Source organism: Phacochoerus africanus, chromosome 3 (assembly GCF_016906955.1).
Source record: "Phacochoerus africanus isolate WHEZ1 chromosome 3, ROS_Pafr_v1, whole genome shotgun sequence".
NCBI lineage: Eukaryota > Metazoa > Chordata > Mammalia > Artiodactyla > Suidae > Phacochoerus > Phacochoerus africanus.
In genome coordinates, this window is record NC_062546.1 from 38,353,201 (window position 1) to 38,376,771 (window position 23,571).

The 23,571-nt window shown below is 47.1% G+C and overlaps 1 protein-coding gene across 2 annotated transcripts in view; it reads left to right on the forward strand.

Annotated features, from left to right (window-relative positions):
* Positions 1–22,724, forward strand: part of KIF16B (kinesin family member 16B) — a 306,258-nt gene extending 283,534 nt beyond the window's left edge. For both annotated transcript variants that reach the window (XM_047771648.1, XM_047771649.1), the window contains one exon: positions 21,615–22,724. In XM_047771648.1, coding sequence (XP_047627604.1) covers positions 21,615–21,773 — 159 coding nt within the window. In that variant the 3' untranslated portion in view covers positions 21,774–22,724. The remainder of the gene's footprint in view (positions 1–21,614) is intronic.
* The last annotated feature ends 847 nt before the right edge of the window (positions 22,725–23,571 follow it).

Sequence of the window (23,571 nt, forward strand, 5' to 3'; positions counted from 1 at the left end):
CCATTTCCATTCAAGTCCAAAGACAAGACAGACTGCTTCCCTAGTTCAGTGCTGTCAGGCAGGAGTTCCTCTTACCCTGGGAGGATCTGCCTTCTTATTCGGCTGATTAGGTGCAGCCCACCCACGTTAGGGGGGATGGTGTGGTCCCCTCAGTCTGTTGATCCAGATGTTAATCTCATCTGGAGACACCCTCACAGACACCAGCACAATATGTCACCAAACATCTGGGCGCTGCATAGCCCAGCCAAATCAACACATAAAAGTCACCATCACAGAAACCAGTTCTCTTCACCCCTGATATGCTACAGTGGTAATTGTTCCATTTGGTGGGGCTTTTGATAGTCTAATATCAATCCCAGTTGCAATCCTTCTTCATGTGCAGACCCATTAAGTCCATGGCCTCTTGTCATTCCTGGGTCCCGTGCTCCTTTACAAGGTGTTGGGGGCTTGACACATACCACAGGGATCCCACAGCTCTTCCCAGTTTATGGCAATAGCATCAGATGAAAGGAGCGCAGTGCAGCTCCGGCAGCAGGGTTACAGGCCAAGCACGCTCGCTGTGGAGTTCGGTACCAGACAATTTTCATTTCCCGGCTTATTTTCACAGCAGAATGACACGAATACTGAATGCTGTGGTGTGACACTGCTGGAGAGTTGTCGCTGCTCTCTTTCTAGCTCCAGCAAGGCATCGCTGCTCGGGTTCCTTTATTAAATATCTCATTGCCTCTGAAACAGAAGCAGGCACCACAAGTGGTGTTGAACACACAGCGCGGGTGACTCCTCATGACAGCAGCTCCCTTCTCTGTCGCCCGTACCTGGGGGTGGCTGGCCTGCCTTGCTCAGAGACAGATGTGAACTCCATGGTGCTGTGGGCCTCACTGTTTGCTCTGCGTAATTAAATACCGTTTTCGTGTTTTCTCATTCTTGCCACCCGTCTCATCTCACTTCCATGAGAGGTCTTTGAAACCCAAGCACTTAATTAGCTCCTGGGCCCTGGGGGAAGCATCAGAAATACAGCTAAAGGTAGAGGGAAAGTGCAGTCGTGATTGTGGTAGAAAGAACTCTGACCTCCTGGGGATGCCCGAGCTACTAAAATTGTTTTGGAATTAGTGACTGTTTGGAGTCATGTGTATGATAATGTCACGCTTATGTCATTAATTTCTAGCAGTGTTCACATCTGTGCAGTTACATCTGCTCCTTTCTGCCAGAGGCTGCCGCGTTTTCTTTCCCCCAGTGCACACATTGTCCTGGATGCAGATAAAAGGGTGTCCTGTGTGGTTCTCAGTCCCTTCCTGGGGACCAGAGTGTCCCTTAGAGCTCCTGATTGTAGTGTTGTAGACACATCCACATCTTGCTCACACTCACTAAAGGAGGAGACATGCAGTGATATATTATTAATTACAGAATAAAATAAAGCATGATCTAGCAAGATATAATTAATGTTGATTTAACTATAGATTCTATTATTTGGGTATAACTATAGGCATAATTATAAATGTAGTTCTATGGGTATAACATAGATGTAGGTTATAGCTGTATAGGTTGTAGATGTGTATAGAGATGTGAAATTTAGATATAATTCAATATTGTATATAGATATAACTATGTAGAGTTATGTAATAGAATAAAGAATCCACTCTGTAACCACTATGGAAAACAGTAGCTTCCTCAAAAAAATAGAACTGCCATATGATCTAGCAATCCCACTCCTAGGCAAATATCCAGAGAAAACCATAATTCAAAAAGATACTTGCAGGAGTTCCCGTCGTGGCTCAGTGGTTAACGAATCTGACTAGGAACTGTGAGGTTGCGGGTTCGATCCCTGGCCTTGCTCAGTGGGTTAGGGATCCAACGTTGCCATGAGCTGTGGTATAGGTCGCAGACACAGCTCGGATCCCAAATTGCTGTGGCTCTGGCGCAGGCCAGCAGCTACAGCTCCAATTAGACCCCTAGCCTGGGAACCTCCATGTGCCGCAGAAGCGGCCCTAGAAAAGGTAAAAAAAAAAAAAAAAAAAAAAGATACTTGCACCCTAGCCACTACAGCACTATTTACAATAGTCAAGACATGAAGACAATGTAAATGTCCATCCACAGATGAATGGATGAAGAAGATGTGGCATCTAACACAGGGGAATACTACTCAGCCTCAAAAAGAATGAAATAATGCCATTTGCAGCCACATGGATGGAACCAGAGACTGTCAAACTAAGTGAAGTAAGTCGGAGAAAGACAAACATCTCATAACACCACTTATGTGGAATCTAAAAAAAAGATATAAATGAACTTATTTGCAGAAGAGAAACAGACTTCAAAAACAAACTTATGGTTACCAAAGGTGAGGGGAAGGATGAATTGGGGGTTTGGGATTGGGATATGCACACTGATGTATATGGAATGACTGGTCAACGAGGACCTGCTGTATAGCACAGGGACTCTACCTAATATTCTGTGATAACCTATATGGGAAAAGAATCTGAAAAAAATGGATGTGTGTATATGTATAACTGATTCACTGTGCTGTACAGCAGAAATTATCACAACATTGTAAATCAACTGTAATTCAATACAACTTGAAAAAACAAAAAACAGGGAGTTCCCATCATGGCTCAGTGGTAGCAAATCTGACTAGGATCCATGGGGATGAGAGTTTGATCCCTGGCCTCACTCAGTGGGTTGAGGATCCGACATTATCATGAGCTGTGGTGTGGGTTGCAGATGCGGCTTGAATCTGGCTTTGCTGTGGCAGTGGTGTAGGCCTGGGAACTTCTATGTGCTCTGGGTGTGGCCCTAGAAGTTGGGGGAGGGGACTCACAAAACCCAAAAAGATATAAAGCATAGGAGTCCCTGGAGGTGCTTGCAGTCTAGCCCAGGCCCAGGAACTCCAAGCTGGCTGACACCGTCCCAGCTCCTCCCATGAGATGCCACCATCCAGCCTGGATGTGAGCAGAGACCATGGATAGGTGGGGAGCTCCTGGGTGCCTTGCTGTCTTCTGAATGCTTTGCAGTCATTTGATGATGGATTCACTGAGGCCCTATGCACGAGCCATGTTTGCCCGCATTCTTATCCCCTAAGGTTGCAATAAAACATGGATATTTAAGTCCTTTAAAAATGCCTGCACAGCCTAAGGAAAATAATGAGTAAGCCTCCTGTGAATTCAAAAAGTTCTCATCAGAGAATTCAGTCCTTGGAGTTCCTGTTATGGAGCAATGGAAACAAATCCATCTACTATCCATAAGGATGTGGGTTCAGTCCCTGGCCTTGCTCAGTGGATCAGGGATCCAGCGTTACCTTGAGCTGTGGTATAGGTTATGGACGGCTCGGGTTCGACTTTGCTGTGGCTGTGGCGTAGGCCAGCAGCTGTAACTCCAATTTGACCCCTAGCCCAGGAACTTCCATATGCTATGGGTGGCACCCTAAAAAAAAAAAAAAAGAAAGAAAAAGAAAGAAAATCCAATGCTAATGACACAGAGAGAGAGCTTTGGGGAGGAAAAAGCAGCTGAGGCTGAGTCAGGAGCAGCAACACTCCTGCCACCTTCCCACCCCTCAACCCCCGTGGTTAGCGGCTGAGCAAGGGCCTCCCCTCTTTACAGCCACAGCCAGGATCCCCCTTCATCACCCCAAGCCCCAGTCCCATCCCACAGCTGACACACATTGTATGCTATCCCTGTCCCCTCGATCTTCCTGTAACACCAGCAGGTCCCCCAGGTCTCTCAGCTCTTCCCCCTTGGCCTTCTCCAAAGCCAAGGCAGACTGACTGGAGGCTGGAGTGGAGGAGGCCCTGGAGGGAACTCTCACCCCGGGGAGGTTGCAAGTCCATGGCTGAGCTTGCCGGCCTCCCATCCTCTCCAGGACGATTCCAGGCACATTCTCCATGTTGCCCCAGCAGGGCTGAGCCCAGTCCTGCAGGCGGTAACCTGCTCACCCCCTGCATTGGCTTTCCCCCCTTTTCCCCTTTTCTTCCCCCGCCCCTTTGCTTCCGTGTCCAGGGTCACCCCTGAATGAATAAATGACCCGGTCTTTGCTCTCAGGGGATCACAAACTACTCATATGGATTGGGCATTCTGACCATTTTGCGAAGAGTGTGTGTGAGTGAACCTGTGCACATTTACTGCTCTTTTGTGTATGGGTGTAGTTTTTAAAACTTTGTTTTAAATAAGTGTCAATTGTGGATGTGCTCAAGTCAGCCTGGGTCACATCCACCGGGACCTTCTCCGTCCTCTCTGTTCTCTCTTGAGTTGTTCCCCCTGCTTCCTGTGCCCTGGGTTTTCCTCTTTCTTAACCCACTCCTTTGTCTTTTTTTTTTGCCTTTTTTTTTTTTTTTGCCTTTTCTAGAGCCACTCCCATGGCATATGGAAATTCCAAGGCTCGGGGTCAAATCGGAGGTGTAGCTGCCGGCCTGCGCCACAGCAACACTGGATCCAAGCCACGTCTGCAACCTACACCACAGCTCACAGCAATGCCGGATCCTTAACCCACTGAGCAAGGCCAGGGATCGAACCCGAAACCTCATGGGCCACTGAGCCACGACAGGAACTCCCCCCAATCCCTTGTCTTGATGGAGCACATCTCTGTAGCTTCCTGAGAAAGGACATGTAAGGGGTACATTTCTAGAGACATGTCTGACAGGGGCTTTCTCCACCCACACCCTGGCTGGATATGATATAATAGTTGAGGACCATTTTCATTCTGTATTTCAAAGGGGTTGTTTCATTGTCTTCCGACTTCCCTTGCTGCTGTTGGGCTGTTCAAAGCTGTTTTGATTACTGATCCTCTGGATGTGACGTGCTTCTCTCCCCCGCTCTGTCCGCAGGGTTTGGAGTATTCCTGGTCCTGAACAGCCTCTCTGTCTTCACAGACTTTCTCTCTCCCATCCGTCATCACTGGGAGTCCTCTATGATGATTTCCTCATTTAATGTGTTTTTCGGTTTCTTTCTGGACCCCCATGTGTCTGGGTGGATCCTCGTGGCCTAAGCCCCCTCTCATTTTCCTCTCCTCTGCTTTTCATGTCCCTCCCCCACTGGTCCTTCCCCACAGCTTTGAGAAGCACTGTGCTCCTAGGCCAACTCACCTTGTCCTCCTTTGCTCTGACATTCTGCTGGTCACTTCTGCATCTGAGAGGGTTGTCATAAACCTGAAGACCTAGCTGCTTGCTTCCAGAAATAGTTATTGTTTTTGTTTTTGTTTGTTTGTTTTGGCATTTCTTGGGCCGCTCCCGTGACAAATGGAGATTCCCAGGCTAGGGGTCGAATTGGAGCTGTTGCTGCCGGCTACGCCAGAGCCACAGCAATGCAGGATCCTGAGACGTGTCTGCAACCTACACCACAGCTCACGGCAATGCCGGATCCTGAACCCACTGAGCGAGGCCAGGGATGGAACCCGCAATCTCATGGTTCCTAGTCGGATTCGTTTACCACTGCGCCACAACAGGAACTCCCAGAAATAGTCAGGTTTTTATTTCCGTTGATGTCAGTGTCATTCCTCTTCATGCCCTTCCTTTGTTGCAACTGCCCAAAAGACATGATCAAAATTCTTCCTGCACATTGAAGAGCCAGTATCTCTGCTCTGTCTCCTCTAAGTTCTCTGCTCACTGTTTATACCAACACATAAGAGAGGATTATCCTTCCTCTCTTATGAAGCCCTGCACCTAGTTGGCGTTCGGCTCTCTTGAAGATGCTTCAGTTCCCATGACTCCATTCATTCAGATTTGTTTCCAGAAAAGGTGTGCTTTTCTTAGAGGAAAAGTGCTCACATGGCCTCTGCCTTTGAAACTCCATCTCATCCTGTATTGCCTTTGTAAACAGAATCGTCTTTATTTCAGAATTCCTGCAGTTATTTTTTTTCCCTTGACAATCCTTTTTTCTTCTGTACGCGCCACTTCCGTTTCATAGTGGTCATGAATCAGTGTTGCCGCAGCCCTTTGAGACAATATTTGTAGAGAACGAATGGAGAAGAACATCAGTTTGTTCCAATTCCATGCAACTTTTTATCTTCATCGTCTGCCCGTGTAAAGCTCCCATCCGTTTTTAGATGTAAAAAAGCTGCTGTGAACTGCTGCGCCCAGCAGTTCGCTGCAGTGCGTTTACATTTACATATATAATATTCATTCCAGGCAGCCAAAAAAGAAAAGACTTTCTGTAATCTATTTTCTAATTGAGATCACCTGCTTCATATTATTTATAAGTAAAATTAAGAAACTGCCATTGAAATCAAGGAGAGATGTGCTAATCAGAGATGAAAATGGCAGCAAATGAAGCCATTGCTTTTTTCCTCAATGGAGTTTTTTTAGCCGGGTGGCAGCAGAAGGGATCCAGTGGCTCTTATTGCAGACTCTGCGGTGAGGGCTGAGGGCAGCGAGCTGCCACTGCACCATGGTCTGTGGTATTTATGGCTGATCCCCCTTTCCTTTTCCATTTATAGTCCTCATCTTCAAGTTCACAAAACTGCGTTTACTTGCATTTTCTCATTTGAAAGAAGCTGGATATATTCAAGTAACAGTGCAGCCTGGATAAACTGACATTTCCTGACTTTGAAGGCAGTTTTCCATGGCAGGGTCTGTGGATAGCAAATTAGCCCACTGTTTCTTGGATTAAATGGCCCCATCGCTTTCTCCAGGATCCCCTTGCTGGTGACATTTCCCTGTGATCTACTGGACCTTCTTTCTGTCTTCATTTTATCATTTTTAAAAAATTTTTTATGAAAGTATAGTTGATTTACAATGTTCTTTCAATTTCTGCTGTCCAGCAAAGCGACCCAATCATATACATTCTTTTTTTCATACTATCTTCCATCACATTCTAACCTAAGAGATTGGACATAGTTCCCTGTGCTGTACAGTAGGAGCCCATTGCTTATCCATTCTGGTAATGTTATAGTTTGCATCTACCTACCTCAAACTCCACATCCACCCCCCTCCCTCCCTGTCATTACATTTTGGCTTTGGCTGCACTGCCTGCCCATCCCTTTACTTGAGAACAGTCCCAGATGTTAAAAGTTTTGATGATTGAGAGATGCTTATGATGGATACTTAGCCGTTTTCAGGTTCACTTGGTGGTTAAAGCAGCCAGATGCAGGTGTTCAGGGAAGCATGTGTGATCACCTCCTGGTATGCAGCATTTTCCACTTCTCTTCTGCAGCAGGTTCTCGGATTGTAAGCATAGATGTCCGGGTCAGCCTTAAACGTTTCCACAGTCTGGCTTTGAAGCAGAAATGAATAGATGCTGTTCTCTGTAGTAAATTAGTAAATATCCCTTGTTCAGAATAAAGAAGATACTATAAAATAATGTTTTGCTACAAGGTGAGGTACTAAGGAAAGAAAACCCACACCTTTTGTGGCCTTTGAGCATCATCTAAGGGCCGTCTTCACAGCAGTCATGTAATGGAGAGTGTCTTTTATGAGCAAAGTACCATTCAGGAAGTTCGTGGATTCAGTGTGTATGTTTTTTTTTTTTTTTTAACTTAGAGGTTTAATTCTGTAGAGAATATCTATCTGGAAAAGGAATTTATTTTCATTTCCCTGTATGAAATGCAGACCTACTCCATCCTTTTGGAAAACTCGAGGTATTCTATTTAGAGAAGCTTTGAGCTGGCTTTTCTCCCTTCCTCTTCCTCCCTCCCTCCCTGACAGAATCAAGCCTCACTCATTGTCCCTTCTGAAGGGGATCAGCAGTGCAGATAACCCACATCCCCAGCTAATCCCCTCGATGGGGCAGGGTCACAGGCCACAGTCCTCTTCACACTTGGGGCATGACCATGGCTCCCCCCCAGGCATAGGGCGGCAAGTGGGCATAGAGGGATAACTCCCGAGGCAAGAGGTTAATCTGTGAGTTGTTCTCAGGGTCCAGAGAACAGAAGGGGGCAGTGGGCTTACCCTCTTGCCTGAAATCAGGCCTCCGTGTTACTCAGTGATGGCCCAGTTCAAGGCCAGCCAAGGAGAACTTGCTGTCCACATGCAGATGACCTTAGGCAAGACCTTAAAGGGAAGGGTCATTCTGCTCCACCACAGGCATGGCCTAGGGGGCAGGGAGGAACAGGGTTCTCAAAACATTGCACTGCAGCAGCTCCTGGGTTCCACAGAAAGGGAGACCTCAGGATTCCAGTAAGTGATACGCACCTGCTTCTCGTGTCTCGAGTTTTTTAGAACCTGGTTCTTAAGTGCATTACAGCCAGGAGATGCCACTCAGCCAGATGCTCATTTGAAAGTTTGTCAGTCTAGAGTGTCCCTGGGAGCTGCCACCTCCCACCCACCCCCCACCCCCAAATGTCAGGAATCTTCATGAAGGTCTCTGCAGTGTCAGAAGGAATCATAGGCTTAGAAACAAAGGATAGAAGAGTTGTTTGTTTGTCTCTGGCTTTGTTTTTTTTATCCCAAATGGCACTTTACAGAATCTCAGTATCCAAAAGATATCTTAAACTGATCCTTCAGGGAATAAATAATTTACCAGTATAGTTATATTTTTAAAAATCTATTTTTAATAGGATTCCCCATTTTGAACTCTTCCTTACTTTAAAGCAACTCTTGAAATAAAGAGGCTGCCAGGATCAGATATGAGGTAACTTTGGGGGAAAAAAGAAATTCCAGATTCTTGCTATCTCCCATTTTCCTTTTTAGAGGAAAACTTGAAGTTAAATACTCCCATGCTTTAAGTCTGTGTGTTTCTAAACATCTAAAAGAGAAGAAAATTAACATCTTTGCCCAGTAACTCCCAGAGGACAAAGCTGTATAGATAGTAGTGTTGATGACTTAATAAACACTGCGAACTGGGCCCTGCCCTAAGCACTCTACAGACAGCAGCTCATTTAAGATTCTGATCCTTAAGGGCAGTCAGATGAGGGAGTTCCCATCATGGTGCAGGGGAAACGAATCTGACTAGGAACCATGAGGTTGCGGGTTCAATCCCTGGCCTTGCTCAGTGGGTTAAGGATCTGGCATTGCCGTGAGCTGTAGGTCGCAGATGCAGCTCAGATCCTGTGTTGCTGTCGCTGTGGTGTAGGCCAGCACCTGTAGCTCCGGTTTGACCCCTAACCTGGGATCCTCCATGTGCCATGGGTGCGGACCTAAAGAGACAAAAAAAAAAAAAAAAAAAAAAAGATGAGGAAACAGAGGTGCAGAGGAGTTCAGGGGCTTACTCTCCCTGTGCTATAATGTCCCTGTGCCCAGTGTGGTAGCTGCAAAGTGACCAAGTGCCTGAGGAGCTGGCTTGCAGGGCAGAGTTGGACTCCAGCTGCTGTGCAGTCCTGATGGCCAGTGTGTGCCTCCTGGGCTCTCTTCCAACCTCCCCTCCACACTGAGAATGTTGAGTTGCTCGGCATCTGTGCTCAGCTGGTTATCAATCTTGTACAGAGAACCTAAGATCCAATAAAGGAAAGTCAAGCAGAGTGAGCCCAGGGAACTGGCTCCTCCCAGCATCCTCCCATATTTTGCTTCATCCAAAGGAAGTTGAGAGTGGGTTCCTATGAGACAGAATGGAAGCTCTTTGCTTTCTCCCTTGCACGTGCTGTCACTTCCAGCTCACAGGTACAGCATACACTCAACTCCTTCCTTCCACTCCATGAACCAGAAAGACAGGACTGGTGGTGCCTTGTGCTCTGGAGAAAAGCTCAACCAGGAGTTCCCCTTGTAGCTCAGTGGGTTATGAACCCAACTAGTATCCAAAGGATTCCAGTTCGATCCCTGGCTTTGCTCCGTGGGTTAAGGATCCAGTGTTGCTGTGAGCTGTGGTGTAGGTTGAAGACACAACTCAGATCCCGTGTGGCTGTGGCTGTGGTGTAGGCCAGCAGCTGCAGTTCCAATTCGACCCCTAGCCTGGGAATTTCAATATGCCGCAGGTGTGACCTAAAAAGAAAAGAAAGAGAAAAGCTCCACCGGCCTCTCAGTCTAAGCAGACCTTGGCCTTCTGATGCACCTTGTTAATGAGGTTTCACCCTGACCTTGCTGGTCAGCCAGGCTGGGTCATCAGGGTATCGAAGCTGCTTAACACCCAGCGCAAGAACGTCAACCTGTGAAAATTGAGTATCACATGGACTTAAGATGCACATCCCTTATAAAATTTTTAAAGCTTGCTGGATTTTATTAGAATATGTGAACCAGATTGAGTATATTAAATTTATGAGTCCAATTGATGCCTCCCCATAATAATTCAATACAATATGCTTATGTCATTAAACTCATAAAGAAGATTCTCTGAATAGCTGTAATGAATAGTTTGGATTCTGTAATCACAGACTAACATTTTCGCCCTGATGAATTTTAACTGGGAGTTCTCAGAATTTTATATAACATCAAGAAATAAATGCCATATTTCCAATGATGTCTACTTAATCCAAGTATTTACTCTAAAACCTAGGACAGAAAAGAAGTATCTGCAAAGACAGAATGATTCATTAGAAATACTGAAAAGGTTGGAAGAGGTTGGCATGAAGTAGAATAAAACTGTAATTTATGGCTAGTCATAAATTATAAGTAGAAACCAAAGGAACTTTTTCTCTTCTGCTTTGACTAATCGTGTTTATTCTCTCACCTCTTACTTTATTCCCAAACACATGTATTTTGGTAATCTATCCCTGAGTAATAAGCCACCCCACAATGGAGTACCTTAAAGAAACTACCCTTTTATAGCTTATGATGTGGTGGTCCTAGAATGTGGGCAGGGCTCCACTGGGTGATTCATCTTTTCCAAGTGTCATTGTCAGGTCAGGTGACTCATATGGCTGCACTCTGATCGCATCTCCACTGAGACCTGGGCTCACTCTCAGCATTATCTCCAGCACATTCTCTTGGTTAAAAGCAAGTCAGATGTGATAAATTCATTTGAGTAATTAAAAAATAAATAAATAAATAAATAAATAAATAAAACAAGTCAGAGACTCCACCCAGAAAGCCCAGGAGGACTCCATGAATCAGAGAGAAGAGAGGCCGCCAGAGCACAGTGCTGGAAGCCCCATCTGGGACCAGGTAGAGAGCTGATCCACCAGGCAGTGCATCCCGGAAGTGCATCCTCCACACTGAATAGTGCACAGTCCAGCGCTGCTGGGCTCCCAGCTGCTCCCCAAGCTCTGCTTCCCACTGGGAGGCCTGCCACATGCTCCGCCCACCGCCTGGCACAGGCTCCCTTCAGTATCTTCCTCCAGTATCTTCACCTGTTCGATTTGTACTCACCCCTCACATCTTGGCATAAATGTCACCAACTCCAGGACTAGGCTGGCTGCCTCTCCCACCTGCTTCGAAAGCACCTCATTCCTGTTTTCTTGGGGCCAGGTTTTCAGTGACCTGGAGGTGTCTTTAAGCTGCCACCATGGCTAATGACTTGGGGAAATGAGGGATACCATTGTGCTGTCTTCCCTGTTAATCTGTCATGAGGGAAAGGTGGACAAAGCCCTATTACATTTTTAAAGAACATTTCAATTTTAATATCAATAACTGGAAATTAAATCATAGATTGATGTTAAAACTTTGTGAAATGAAGAGAGCTCCACAACACTGAGATGGCCAGGAAATCATTACAGTGACATGGCCGGCGTGAAATATTGCACAAGAAACAAGCAGTAGCTGCAGATACAGTCATGAACCCTATTAAAGCGGGAACTTTTTTATAATATCATAAAATGCTCATGATTTTATCCCCCTGCTAATTAAAATGGAAGGAAGGAAACCAAAAGATAAAAAGGCAAGAGCTTTCAAACACTTCTGAGGAACACACCACACACACAATTCCGAGAGCCTCCATGAGCGGGGTGCGGACTGCCCTGTAGACAGGGACTGCATTTACATTTACATTAACATCTTGCTTAAAGGATTCCCCCTTGAGGATTTCGAGGACTTTCTCCTGAATTTGAAGAGCCCCAGGGCTTTCCTTAGCTGTGTATCCTCATCCACCTTGGTAAGTCACTGTGCCTTGAGATCTCAGTTTCCTCATCTGAAAACAGGATACGCATACCCATCCTTCTCCTCCTCAGCATGTCTCAGGGGTCTTAGGAGCTCCTGGACCAGGAAAGGCTGTGTACAGCATCCCTGCAGACCCACACCCAGGGTCAAGCCCCCCACCCCCGTCATCTCCTTCCGGCCCTTCTTATCCCCGCGCTGAGCCCTCTGTCCTGGCCTTGCTCTGCATGCACGTCATTTGCTGGGCCTGGGTACCACACACCTTCCCTCCTCTCCCTGGTCTCACACCTCCCTCTCTTCCCCAGTCCCAGAACTGAAAGGGAATGGCTGTAGGATGAGAGCAGCCACGCTATTTAACCCTCTGCTGCCCTGGCAGGTTTATGCCGGGATGGACTATTGACCAGAACAGCCCTTCACCTGCAAGCTCCCAAGGTGAAAAGAAAAGCCCAGCAGGGGCTACCTCAAGGCCAGCATTTACCCAGGTTATTCCAGAAACTTAGGTACTTTTCCTTTCAGCCCGGGCTGACACCGACATTGTACTACCAGTCACACATGAATCATGTTAACACAGCGACCTTCGTCAAGAACATCTAAAGTGGAACAGCGTGTAGCAGCACATTCTATTTTCATTTCTTTTTCCTTAATGCAGTGTATTGATTGAAGTACCAGGCGAAAGCTCTAAAATAATTGACTAAATTCTGGCTGAATTACCCTGTAGTGCTGTAGGGAGTGTGTTTCACCCTTCAGAACTCATGAGCCAATAGACCGTATTAGCCGGTGCTTCAGTTGAAAAGATTAATGATGTTTGGTGGCCGTGTTTTCAAATGGTGTTGGGATTTGAAAGACTGGCCTGTGTGTGTACCTGGGTTTGGCGCAGGAACCTTCCAGAAAATGACTGCGGTCATTGTAAGCAAGTGGGCTTTGGAATGAATGGGCAGACCAGAAGCTCTCTGGAATCTAACCTGAATTTCTCGCGTAAACCCTTGAAATGCTCCACGGCAGCCGCTCTGCCATCTGGAAGAGGCTTGGCCCAGGGGACCCTCTGTCCCAGCTAACTCCAAGTGCTGTCTTGATGAGGTTTCTGGCTACGGGGTGCCCATTCCAGAATATGCGGGGGGAAAAGTCACCAGCTGTCTGCCCTAAGTTAGCCAGATAACTAGTCTCAAAGAAAGGGAAGGCATTTTTTTCGGTAAGGAATCTGAATGCTCTCTAGAAAGGGAAACAAAGGAAGGGCAACCAAAAAATGGCCAGTGACCAGCAAGTCACTGTCAGTAAATTATCAGGGCTTGGGCAGAGCTGTGGACAGCTCCATCTAGAAGTATAGAAGGCTCATGGGAAAGGGGTCTTTGCCCCTGGTTTGTATGGAACATTAACTCTAGATAACCCAGTACTCCTGCTCCCCATGAGAGCACCATCCAGGCTGGGAAAAGCTGAGATGCCCAGTGTCGCCGGCCTGGGCCGGTGAGGCAGCTGTGCTCAGGAGGAGTGTCAGCTGGTGGGGGGGTGGGGGGGGGGGCAGACTCTGTGGACAGCATCCCTAGTGACTGGGACCCAGCCTCTGGTGTTGGAAGATCTGGGTGTGGGTCCTGGTGCTCCCACTTCCATGCTCTGTGCCCTTTGTGACATTGCTTAAGCCTCCTGATGTCAATTTTTTAATCTCAAAGATAAGAGAAGTCCCTACCTCATAAAGTTGTTGCAGGAATTAAATAAGACCGTTAAAAGTTCTCACTATGCCAGAGTTCCCGTTGTGGCTCAGTGGGTTAAGAACCTGACTAGTATCCATGAGGATGTGGGTTCGATCCCTGGCTTTGCTCACTGGGTTAAGGATCTGGCATTGCCACAGATTGTGGCATAGGGTGCAGATGTGGCTCGGATCTGGCATTGCTGTGGCTGTGACATAAGCCTGCAACTGCAGCTCCTATTGGACCCCTAGCCTGGGAACTTAACATATTCCATGGATGTGTCCCTAAAAAAAAAAAAAAGCTTTCACTGTGCCTAAAACCTTGTGAGCCATTGATAAATGGCCTCTCATGAGAGGAAGGCGGTGGTGGCTGGTCAGCCTTGGTGACCGTGCGAGGGACGGTCCTGGAGGGGTGTTGGCAGGTAAGAGTGAAAGGAAAAAAAGAACCACTTAGGAGAGAAGGATCAGGGACCCGGTGTGGGGTCTCTGACCATCTGTGTGTCCCTCATCCTTCTGCTGGTCTCTCTTGGCCTCATGTTTAAAAGCTTGAGGTCCTGACCCCTGGCCTAGAACCTTCATATGCCATGGGTGCGGCCCTAAAAAGACAAAAATAAAAAAAAAATAAAAATACAAGTTTGTGGTCCTCGACAGGATTCTGGTTTTGTTCTGGGGGGAATTTTAAAAGCATATGCCAGTTTAACACTTGGAAACAGACCCATGGGGGGCCCATGTCTCCTGTGACTTCTTCCTCCCCCACCCCCTCACTGCCTACATGTAGATTGACCTTAAAAAGCAGTAAAACATGCCCATAGCCCGTGGAAGAGAGACCATTTATGAAATCAAGGTACTCTGTGCCAGTGCTGAAGCACACCTTAAAGATTAGCCATCTAAATTTGATTTTCTGGAAGCCTTGATAAGAAAACACCTTATATTTTAGTGTTGGTCCAAGTGGCAAAAAGTGAAAACACCTAGATAAATGTCTAATATATCTGTTATTCCTAAAGCTTTTTTGCCAACTTGGAAAACAACTCATGGGCCTCTGTTGCCATCAAGGTCATGCTGTTTTCCTTCTCCCTTCTCTTCCCCTCCATCCCAGGCATCCTTCCTCCCCCTCCCCCCCTCCATCCCAGGCATCTGCCCTCCTCTCTCCCTCCCTCCTCCCTCCTCCCCTTCCCTCCATCCTTCCTCCTCCCCTTCCCTCCATCCTCCCTCCCTCTCCCCCCTCCATCCCAGGCATCCCTCCTCCCCCTCCCCTCTCCATCCCAGGCATCCCTCCTTACCCTCCCCCCTCCATTGCAGCCATCCTGCCTTCCACCCCCTCTTCCATCCCAGCCATCCTCCCTCGCCCTCCCCCAGCCAGCTCCCCTATTTCTTTGTGTTCCTCTTGCCCTGGCTCCCCCCTTTCCCTCAGCTGCTCTCTCTCTCAGAAATCTCCAGACCCCCTCTGGCTCAGACTCCATTCCCTGGTTTGAAATCTTACTGCAAGAAGAGTGAGTCTCCTCTGTCATTCATCCTCCAAGCACCTGAGGCAGGGCTGACTTGCACAACCACTGTGGGTGCAGCCACCATCCTCACTGGTTCTGAGGCAGGGTGTTGATCAGAGCAGAGACTCAGGTGTGACCCTACCACCAGGGCAGGCAAGGGTTGCAGGCCTTCTGTGGTCTCCGAGGGCTACAGAGATTTAAATATGCCTGCTCTTCTTCCAGATTTTAATGGAAGCAATGCCATGTGAAAGAAACAGAAATTGGATATTGGATTTCACAGAGCCTTCTCCTGCTTTGCCCTTTTAACCCTGATAAGCCATTTACACCCCTGATGTCCTTCAGTTTTTGTAATTGTAATGCTCTTCTATAAAGCATTAGAAGTGCCTTGGGGAGGGAGCTGGGCACCTGGCTTTATTTTCACACACCAGGGAGGGTGGGGCTGCCTTTGGATCAACAGTAAAGGGAGAACAAGGGCAGGAAGCACTTTAATTTTCTCTCTTTAGCTGCAGGGGCCGTGGAAAACAGTGGGAGCAGAGGCAGCAAAAATTACTAATATAAATGTATATATTTAAGTGTTTACTTAATATATAATTATAGTGTATATTGAATGCATGCAAAAGCAGAGTTCTGACACATTGGCTGGTCTTAGAGAGAGGTCTCAAGCCCTAAGGGGAAAGTTCTTAATTGGAGGATTAGTAATAAACTTGACTCACCCGACACCATTACATGGAATTAAATTTCATTACTGGAGGAGACACAGACAAAATAACCAGACTGGTCACCCTCACACACCCCTCCACTGAGGTCTGTGGGTGGTCATGGTTGCACGGAATACTATGCAGCAATGAAAATGAACAGACCACAGCCACACCTAATGGGATGCACAAATCTCCCAAACCCGTTAAGCAGTGGAAACCAGATACAGAGGAGTGTGCCCTGTATGATTCCATCAATACAAAGTTCAAAACCTGGCAAAACTAACCAAGGGTGTGGGAAGCCAGGACAGTGGTTACCCTGGAGAGGAGTGTGAGGAGGGCTGCCTGGCCTCTAAGAATGTTGTAATAGTTTTATGCTGATCATACCAGTGTGTTCACTTTTTGAAAAGTCACAAGGCTGCGCATTCATGATGAATGCTGTTTTCTCTCTGTACACTTTAATTAAAAAAAAATAATAATAATTCATCTAGGGATTTCCTGTCGTGGCACAGCAGAAACAAATCTGACTAGGAACCATGAGGTTGCAGGTTCGATCCCTCGCCTCGTTTAGTGGGTAAAGGATCTGGCATTGCCATGAGCTGTGGTGTAGGTCGCAAATGTGTCTCGGATCTGGAGTGGCTATGGCTGTGGTGTAGGCTGGCAGCTGTAGCTCTGATTTGACCCCTAGCCTGGGAACCTCCATATGCCTCAAGCATGGCCCTAAATAGATAAAAGACCCCCCCCCAAAAAAAAAAGTCAAAGTCGTCAAGATTGCTCAGAAGCACTTTTCCCAGGCTCAGCAGTGTGCCTGGGATGATGGAAGATTGCAAAGATGAGATGCTGTCCGTGACCTTAGGAACCTTCTGCAATTTTAGTTCCATCTTTGTACAAAGCCCCGGCTCTGGTCCTTTGGGTTTGCCATTCATGAGAAAGAACTTGCTCAGCCCACCTTGGCTGGACAAGCCAGCCAAGGCCAATGTCACCTCCTACACTTCAGAGCCATCCCAAGGTCACTGCCAGGAATGCTTCCTAATTGCAGCATTTCTCTGACCAAGCAAGCAGTCTGTGTAATGGGAACCAAGGCTGCCCCACTCTGCTGAGCAGAGACTTGTTTTGCAAAGAAGCTCTTACATAACTTTCCGATCTCCCCGTCTCGAGGTTTCACCGAGGTGTTCGTTTTCAGAAAAGGCCTGACCTGCAGCTAGCTCACTGCTCTCTTTATGGTGCCTCCCCAGCAGTGAAGGGGGTTCCAATATGTTCCCTTCACGTCATATTTCTAGTTTTTGCTTTCACTTCTCTTTTTCACTATCTTTAAAGGGCCCCAGTTTTGTGAACTAATTATGACAAATGTGAATGCAACATCTGTTCCCAGATTTAGATGCCTTCCACCCAGGAGGAATTCATCTTGAAGGCACGCATTTGTTGTGAGCATTGTCTGAGCTTGAGTGCAACCATGGGCACACAGGCTACACAGGAGCTGCTGAGGTGCTGGCTCTGTTCCTGCTTTACACTGAGAAGGTGGTACAGCTCCACACACATCCTCCTTGTGCAGAATCATCTCATGCTCCATCTTACACAGTTAGTTGCAGTGTGCATTTCATCACGAGCATTGGCTGCCCGGGTGTGGTCCATATTTTCCTAGTGACCATATTTGATGAACCTCAGGTCCCTCTAGGTTAATGGTCTCTGCTTCCCTCCCCCCAGAAAAGCCAAGGCAGGTTCCTTTTGCTTCTTTGATGCAAATAAGCACTGGAGCAAGGTCTCTATTTTCTTTTTCTTTCTTCTTTTTTTAAAATAATTTTCTTTTTAAGGCTGCACCTGCAGCATATGGAAATTCCCAGGCTAGGGGCCTAGACCACAGCCACAGCAATGCCAGATCCGAGCTGCATCTGCCACCTATGCCACAGCTTGCAGCAATGCTGGATCCTTAACCCACTGAGTGAGGCCCAGGAATTGAACCCACATCCTCACAGATACTGTGTCAGGTTCTTAACCCTCTGAGCCACAACGGGAACTCCATTCTCTTATTTTCTTAGCAGTTGGTTTTGGCACGTTCTTACCTCAACCTGATTTCTATTTCAAGAGCCTTTCTTGAGAGGTTACCATGAGACCAGCAAGGTAGGAATTTGGAACATGGAAAACAGAGTCTGAGTTAAAAACCCTTATTTTCCAGTCTCCTCTCTTGGTTACTAGCCTTGCTCACCTGATAATGAGCAAATAATAAAAAGAGGTAAGTCTAGGCCATGTATGAAGATCACCTAAAATTAGGTGACCTAGGGAACTTTGGGGTGTGGTACAAATGTTTGTCACCTTGCTTTGGCAATCGTTTCCCAGCCACCTGCATTTGTTAATACTCCACATACTGTACATTTGAAGGGTATGCCGTTACCGTGTTCAGTCAGTTACACGTCTATAAGGCACAAACAATTAGATGTTAGAAGATTTTAGAAAATGTTAAATTACATACAAACGTGAATTATTAGTAATCCCTATTATTATTTTTAAGAAAGTAGCTAACAGATTTTCCTTGAGCAAAATATCTTATTTCAGAGGTAAATTTCAGGTGGGCAGTTCATCCAAGAAGGGGAATTAGACTAATTAGACTTCACCATCCTGGCCGGTCCAAAAGGAGGGCACAGCTCAGAACTGGCAACGGCATTCTAATCCCTAGCAGCTAACACCCCGCTGGGGTGGCTGTGGCCTCAGCACCAGCCTTTGCCTGGAGGGGTGCATCCCTACTCAGACTGGTGAACTCGTGCTTTTGAAAGAAGGAAGGTAACTAATGAAGACGAGAAATTGAAAAATAGCAAATATTTTTGCAGGGAACTGAGGTCGAAGGCCCAGATGTGGTTGAAAAGTAGGACTTCGTTGGAGTTCCCGTCGTGGCTCAGCGGTTAATGAATAGACTAGGAACCATGAGGTTGCAGGTTCCATCCCTGGCCTTGCTCAGTGGGTTAAGGATCCGGTTTTGGCGTGAGCTGTGGTGTAGGTCGCAGACGCGGCTCCGATCCCTAGTTGCTGTGGCTCTGCCGTAGGCCGGCAGCTATTGTTCTGATTCGACCCCTAGCCTGGGAACCTCCATACGCCTCAGGTGCGGCCCTAGAAATGACCAAAAAAAAAAAAAAAGTAGGACTTCATTGGTCCTACTTAAGGCATATTACAGAGCCCACCCCAAGCTCACAGTCAGTAGGACCCCTTATTTGGTGTGAGCAGTCCTGGTGGTGCAGCGTGCAGTTCCACGCAGCTTCTCGGTCCATCTGACTCGCTGACCATGTCGCCCCAGTCCGGGATTCTCAGGATCGCCAAGCGCCTGAAGGAGGGGAATGACCTCAGGTACTTGATTTACCTTTCCAGGGCTGGTTCCTCATCCACTTTGGGGGAGGGGAACATGCATAGGTAATTTCAGAGTACTTCCAAGTGCAAGACTTGAAATTTTACCACACTTAAAAAAACTCATCCCCTGTGTTTTGGGGTGCTGGTTCTTTATATAAAACACTGGGCACCGTGAAAGGACGCTTTTGGAAATTGAATAGGAGTAACGTTTTCTCCGTCCCCACTTAGCAAACCGAGGCGGTTCTCACAGTGGTAGGGGAAGGGGGTGCGTCTCGGATGTTGATATGAGGTGGGGGCGAGCCGTGCTGGGGGAAAAGGGCGAGGCGCAGAGTGAACCCTCAGTCCTCTCAAAAGTTCAAAAGTGTATTTTCACAGCCTGACCACCCGTCCCTGGCTTCAAGGTCACTGTTTTCTGGGCGCACATGAGATTGCGGGGCTCCAGCAGGGCAGAGTTGCCTGGTTCCGCCGGTACTCGGAGTGGAGCGTGGTGTTTTGCAGGTGTTGAAGCCTCCGAGGACACGCGCACCCTCTGCCACCGCGTGTGTAGGGAGGCGGCAACAGCGCCGGGGCCTCCATCAGGCAGCTGCGCCCCGAGCTCTCACGGAAGCTGCCCGGAGACATGGTCTCGGGTACCTCCTCTTCCCCTCGGCTTTGCTGTACTACTTAAGCTGGTGGCGCTGGCGCTCCTGGGGGCCCTAGGCTGGAGGCTGGGGAGACGCCACGTGACGAGCGCTCCAGGGACGCACAGCAGCTTATAATGGGCTCTCCGGAGCCATCGGCAATAACAGCTGCAAGTCCTTGGGTAGATGGAGTTGATTTCCTCCTCTGCCCCTCCCCCAGCCATGCCAGCTCGCCTTTGAAAGCGAAGGAAACCCAGTAGAAAACGTGACCTTCCAAGTGGAGAAGCTGCAGGCTTTGCCATTGTGAACCTGGCAAAGTGCTTGTAACATACCTGTTCACTCAGTCTGAAGGGTCTAAGACCATATTGTTGGTGTTTTAGTTTAAGATTCAATGGTATGTTCATCATCCAGATGTGGCTGTTGACACACCAGAGTGTCTGGAATTGTGGCTATCCTGATACAGGATGTTAACGGAAATATCTGTTTTTAATAAATGTGTTGGGTTTTCTCTTGGCTTAAAAAAAAGAAAAGATTTCCCCGGGGCCAAGGTGTCTCAGTGGTGACTTTTGGAGCCAAATAATTATTTCCACAGAGGCTGTACGTACAGGGCATCGTGGGATGTTAGCTGAATCCCTGGCCTCCACCCCTAAGATACACACACCACTCCTCCAAGTAACAGTGAAAAATGTCTACAGGGCAGTCACCCAGGGTGGGGACCACTGTTCTAGGCCATGTTTCATAGGCAAATGTTTTTTGTTACTCAGAGTCCATAATTATTATGTTTAGTTTCTAAGCTTGAGACCAGATTTTTTTTTTTTTTTTGTCTTTTCTAGGGCTGCTCCCGCAGCACATGGAGGTTCCCAGGCTAGGGGTCTAATCGGAGCTGTTGCTGATGGCCTACGCCAGAGCCACAGCAACTCGGGATCCCAGCCGCATCTGCGACCTACACCAAAACTCAGGGCAACACCGGATCCCCAACCCACTGAGTGAGGCTAGGGATTGAACCTGCAACCTCATGGTTCCTAGTTGGATTTGTTTCCGCTGCACCACGACGGGAACTCCCAGAGTTATATTTTTTAAACAAGTAGAGACAGTAATAATTCATGTCTAAAGCCACCCCTATTCACCCCATTTTGGTTATAGATAACATTTGTCTGACCTGAAATATATTATTTTTGTGTGTCCGCATTTCCTTTAAACACTCTGCTGGCACCACGTCTGATTTCAACCTCAGCATCTCAGAGCCTAGGCTCCGAGGTGCTTGGGGCAGGAAGAGGCGGTAATGCTGTGACACAGAGGGGAGGCGCGCCTGCATGAGAGGTCCAGAAATTCTTACCGAGAACTTCCTTTTATTGGTGGTCATAGGAGCTGTGAAATGATCTATAAACATTAGGAAATGACTCTCTTGTCCCCAGTATTTCTTTTGTGTTAGTTTATAAGAAGAATCCAAAGCAGAGCGTCTGTGTCCTTTGACAAATACATGTTTAGGATCATGCAGATGTCTGGCCTTTGTGTTCCCCTCTTAATTGCCGTTTAATGAGTGAGTTGTGGGGGGACGGGGTCTCTTTGCTAAAGAAGCAGGATATTAACTAGCGATCCTGTGGCAGGAAGTCAGACAACCCCCACCCCCTGCCCTGCCCCCCCACCATCAGGCACTGCCTGGCTCGCCCCTGGGCGTTTTGTCTGCAGACAGGCCCAAGCCAGGCACTAGCCCTGTTGCTCTGAAGCCAAGAAGTAAAGAAGTGTCCCCTGCGTGCTGCATGTCGTGGCTGTCCCCTCAGGTGGCTCTGATGTGGCGAAGGCAGCGCTGTTTGTAATGCCAGCCGCAGCAACTCGAGGCCGGCAGGGACTTGTTTGTGGACATCCCTCTGCCGCTGTCAGCCGCATCCTGATCCTCTTTCTGCCTCTTGTCTCTTCCGCAGAAGTACCTCAGGGACTTTTTCAGCGTGATGCTCCAGTCGGCGACGTCTCCCTTGCACATCGACAAAGTGGGGCTGACGCTGTCCAAACACACTGTCTGTGAGTTCTCGCCCTTCTTCAAGAAGGGGGTCTTTGACTACAGCAGCCACGGGACGGGGTAGAGCCGGGTGACGGGGACCATCACGCAGTGCCTTCTCCTGCCGCGGGGCCAGGAGGCTGAACTTGCCGACGGTGACCCCGACAGGCGGCCGTTTCTGTCCATCGCCGTTGAATGTGGCCTTTTCCCCATAGTGCTTCCTCCTCGCTGGGCGCGGGAGCTGTCCCCGTGCCTCGATCATCCTGGGCCTTGGAGCCGAGCAGCCTGAGGCTTCTGGGGATGGGTGGCCACCCAGACCCCGCTAATGACGTTCATCTGGTTTCCTCTTTTACCAAAATACACTCTTATTTTTTATATGCCTTCCATGTGGCTGGCCCTATCCCAAGACAAGCATTTTTAAATTATTTCACTGTATTTTCCTTCCCCTCTATTTGAGTCTGCCCTTTTTTATAATCCCTCAGCACTGATGTTTACACAGAAATTCATATTCTGCAAAAGGGATGTTCGTTCCCATCAAGACTGGGGTCTTCCATGCTTGACACATTGGATGTAGATGACATCACTTAAAACTTCTATAAATCCACTCAAATAGGCTATTTGTTTAATCTTGAATCTTCAAGAAAATTTTCCCAAATGGCTGCCGTGCACCCTCAAGCTTTCTCTGCCAAGCACAGAACCAGCGCCTTGCTGAGTGCATATTTTTAAAAGTTTTGTTCCCATTTCTGTTCCTGACTCTACCGGATCTTTAGCCAAGAGACTAGAATTTAATGTAGTTTATTAATGATCCCTTCAATTACTCAGGACTTAATGTAGCCTTGCACATCTATGTACAGGAAAACTGCTTTGTTTTACTAAAGAGAAAAATATGAGCAGAAAAAATATATATACGATATATATTGAAGTGTATATGTAATTCTTCCTATAGATTTATATGTGTATACACTCCTGTATGATAGTTGTATCAAAATATATAATCATTCACACCAAATTTATTAAAGATGTTTGCTTTTTTAAAGATTTAGATTGAGCTGCTATCAATATTAAATGAAGTTCTAGAATCTACTCTATAGCTGAATTTAAGTTTGTGGCATGATCCTTCCTACCAGCCTGTTTAAAAATTTATCTAATGTGCTTGGAAAGGTACATAATGTATAATTTAGCAATTTTGTTGTAGGAGACGCCACTTACAGTAATGATTGAAGTCACAAATGACTGGGTAACCAAACATACTTGCATTCAGACTTTTAGAATATGCCTTCACAACAGAGCTCTCCAACCTGAAAAGATGTATTTAAAGATGCAATTATCCCGATAAGGGGGAAACTATTAGTGTACTAATTAGATATCATGGTTTAGCATGAAAAAATGAGGACTTTTTTTAACTGCTGCAGGAAGACTTGTTTTTGTCTGCAGTTGTGATTACAGGCATAGGTTAGGGACAGTTGCTACTAGAGAATTTAAACCCAGAGATTAAAGGATAAAAGCTGGGAGATAATAATTAACCATAGGTCATTTATTTAAAAGGAGCCAAAGCCCTGAAGATTATCCCTCATGTGCTGAGTAAACTAAAGTATTTTCTTCAATCAACCAGATAATCAGTCTCCCACCCTTTTGGAGCTGAATCCAAGGCCAGGCTCCTGGTGGGCATTTCATTGGAATCCTGAAAGAATACGTAGGCATGGGTCCGTAGGCAGTGCAGGAATGCAAGAGATGGTTTGATTCCTGTCTTCATCTTAAGAATGATGAATGTTGAGTTTAAGGTTCAAGTCCTGGTTGGCTCTTTACAGCATAAAGCCGGCTGTAACACACATGTGCCATTTCACCTCTCTGAACCTCAGTCCCCGTGTGAAAATGAAGCTATT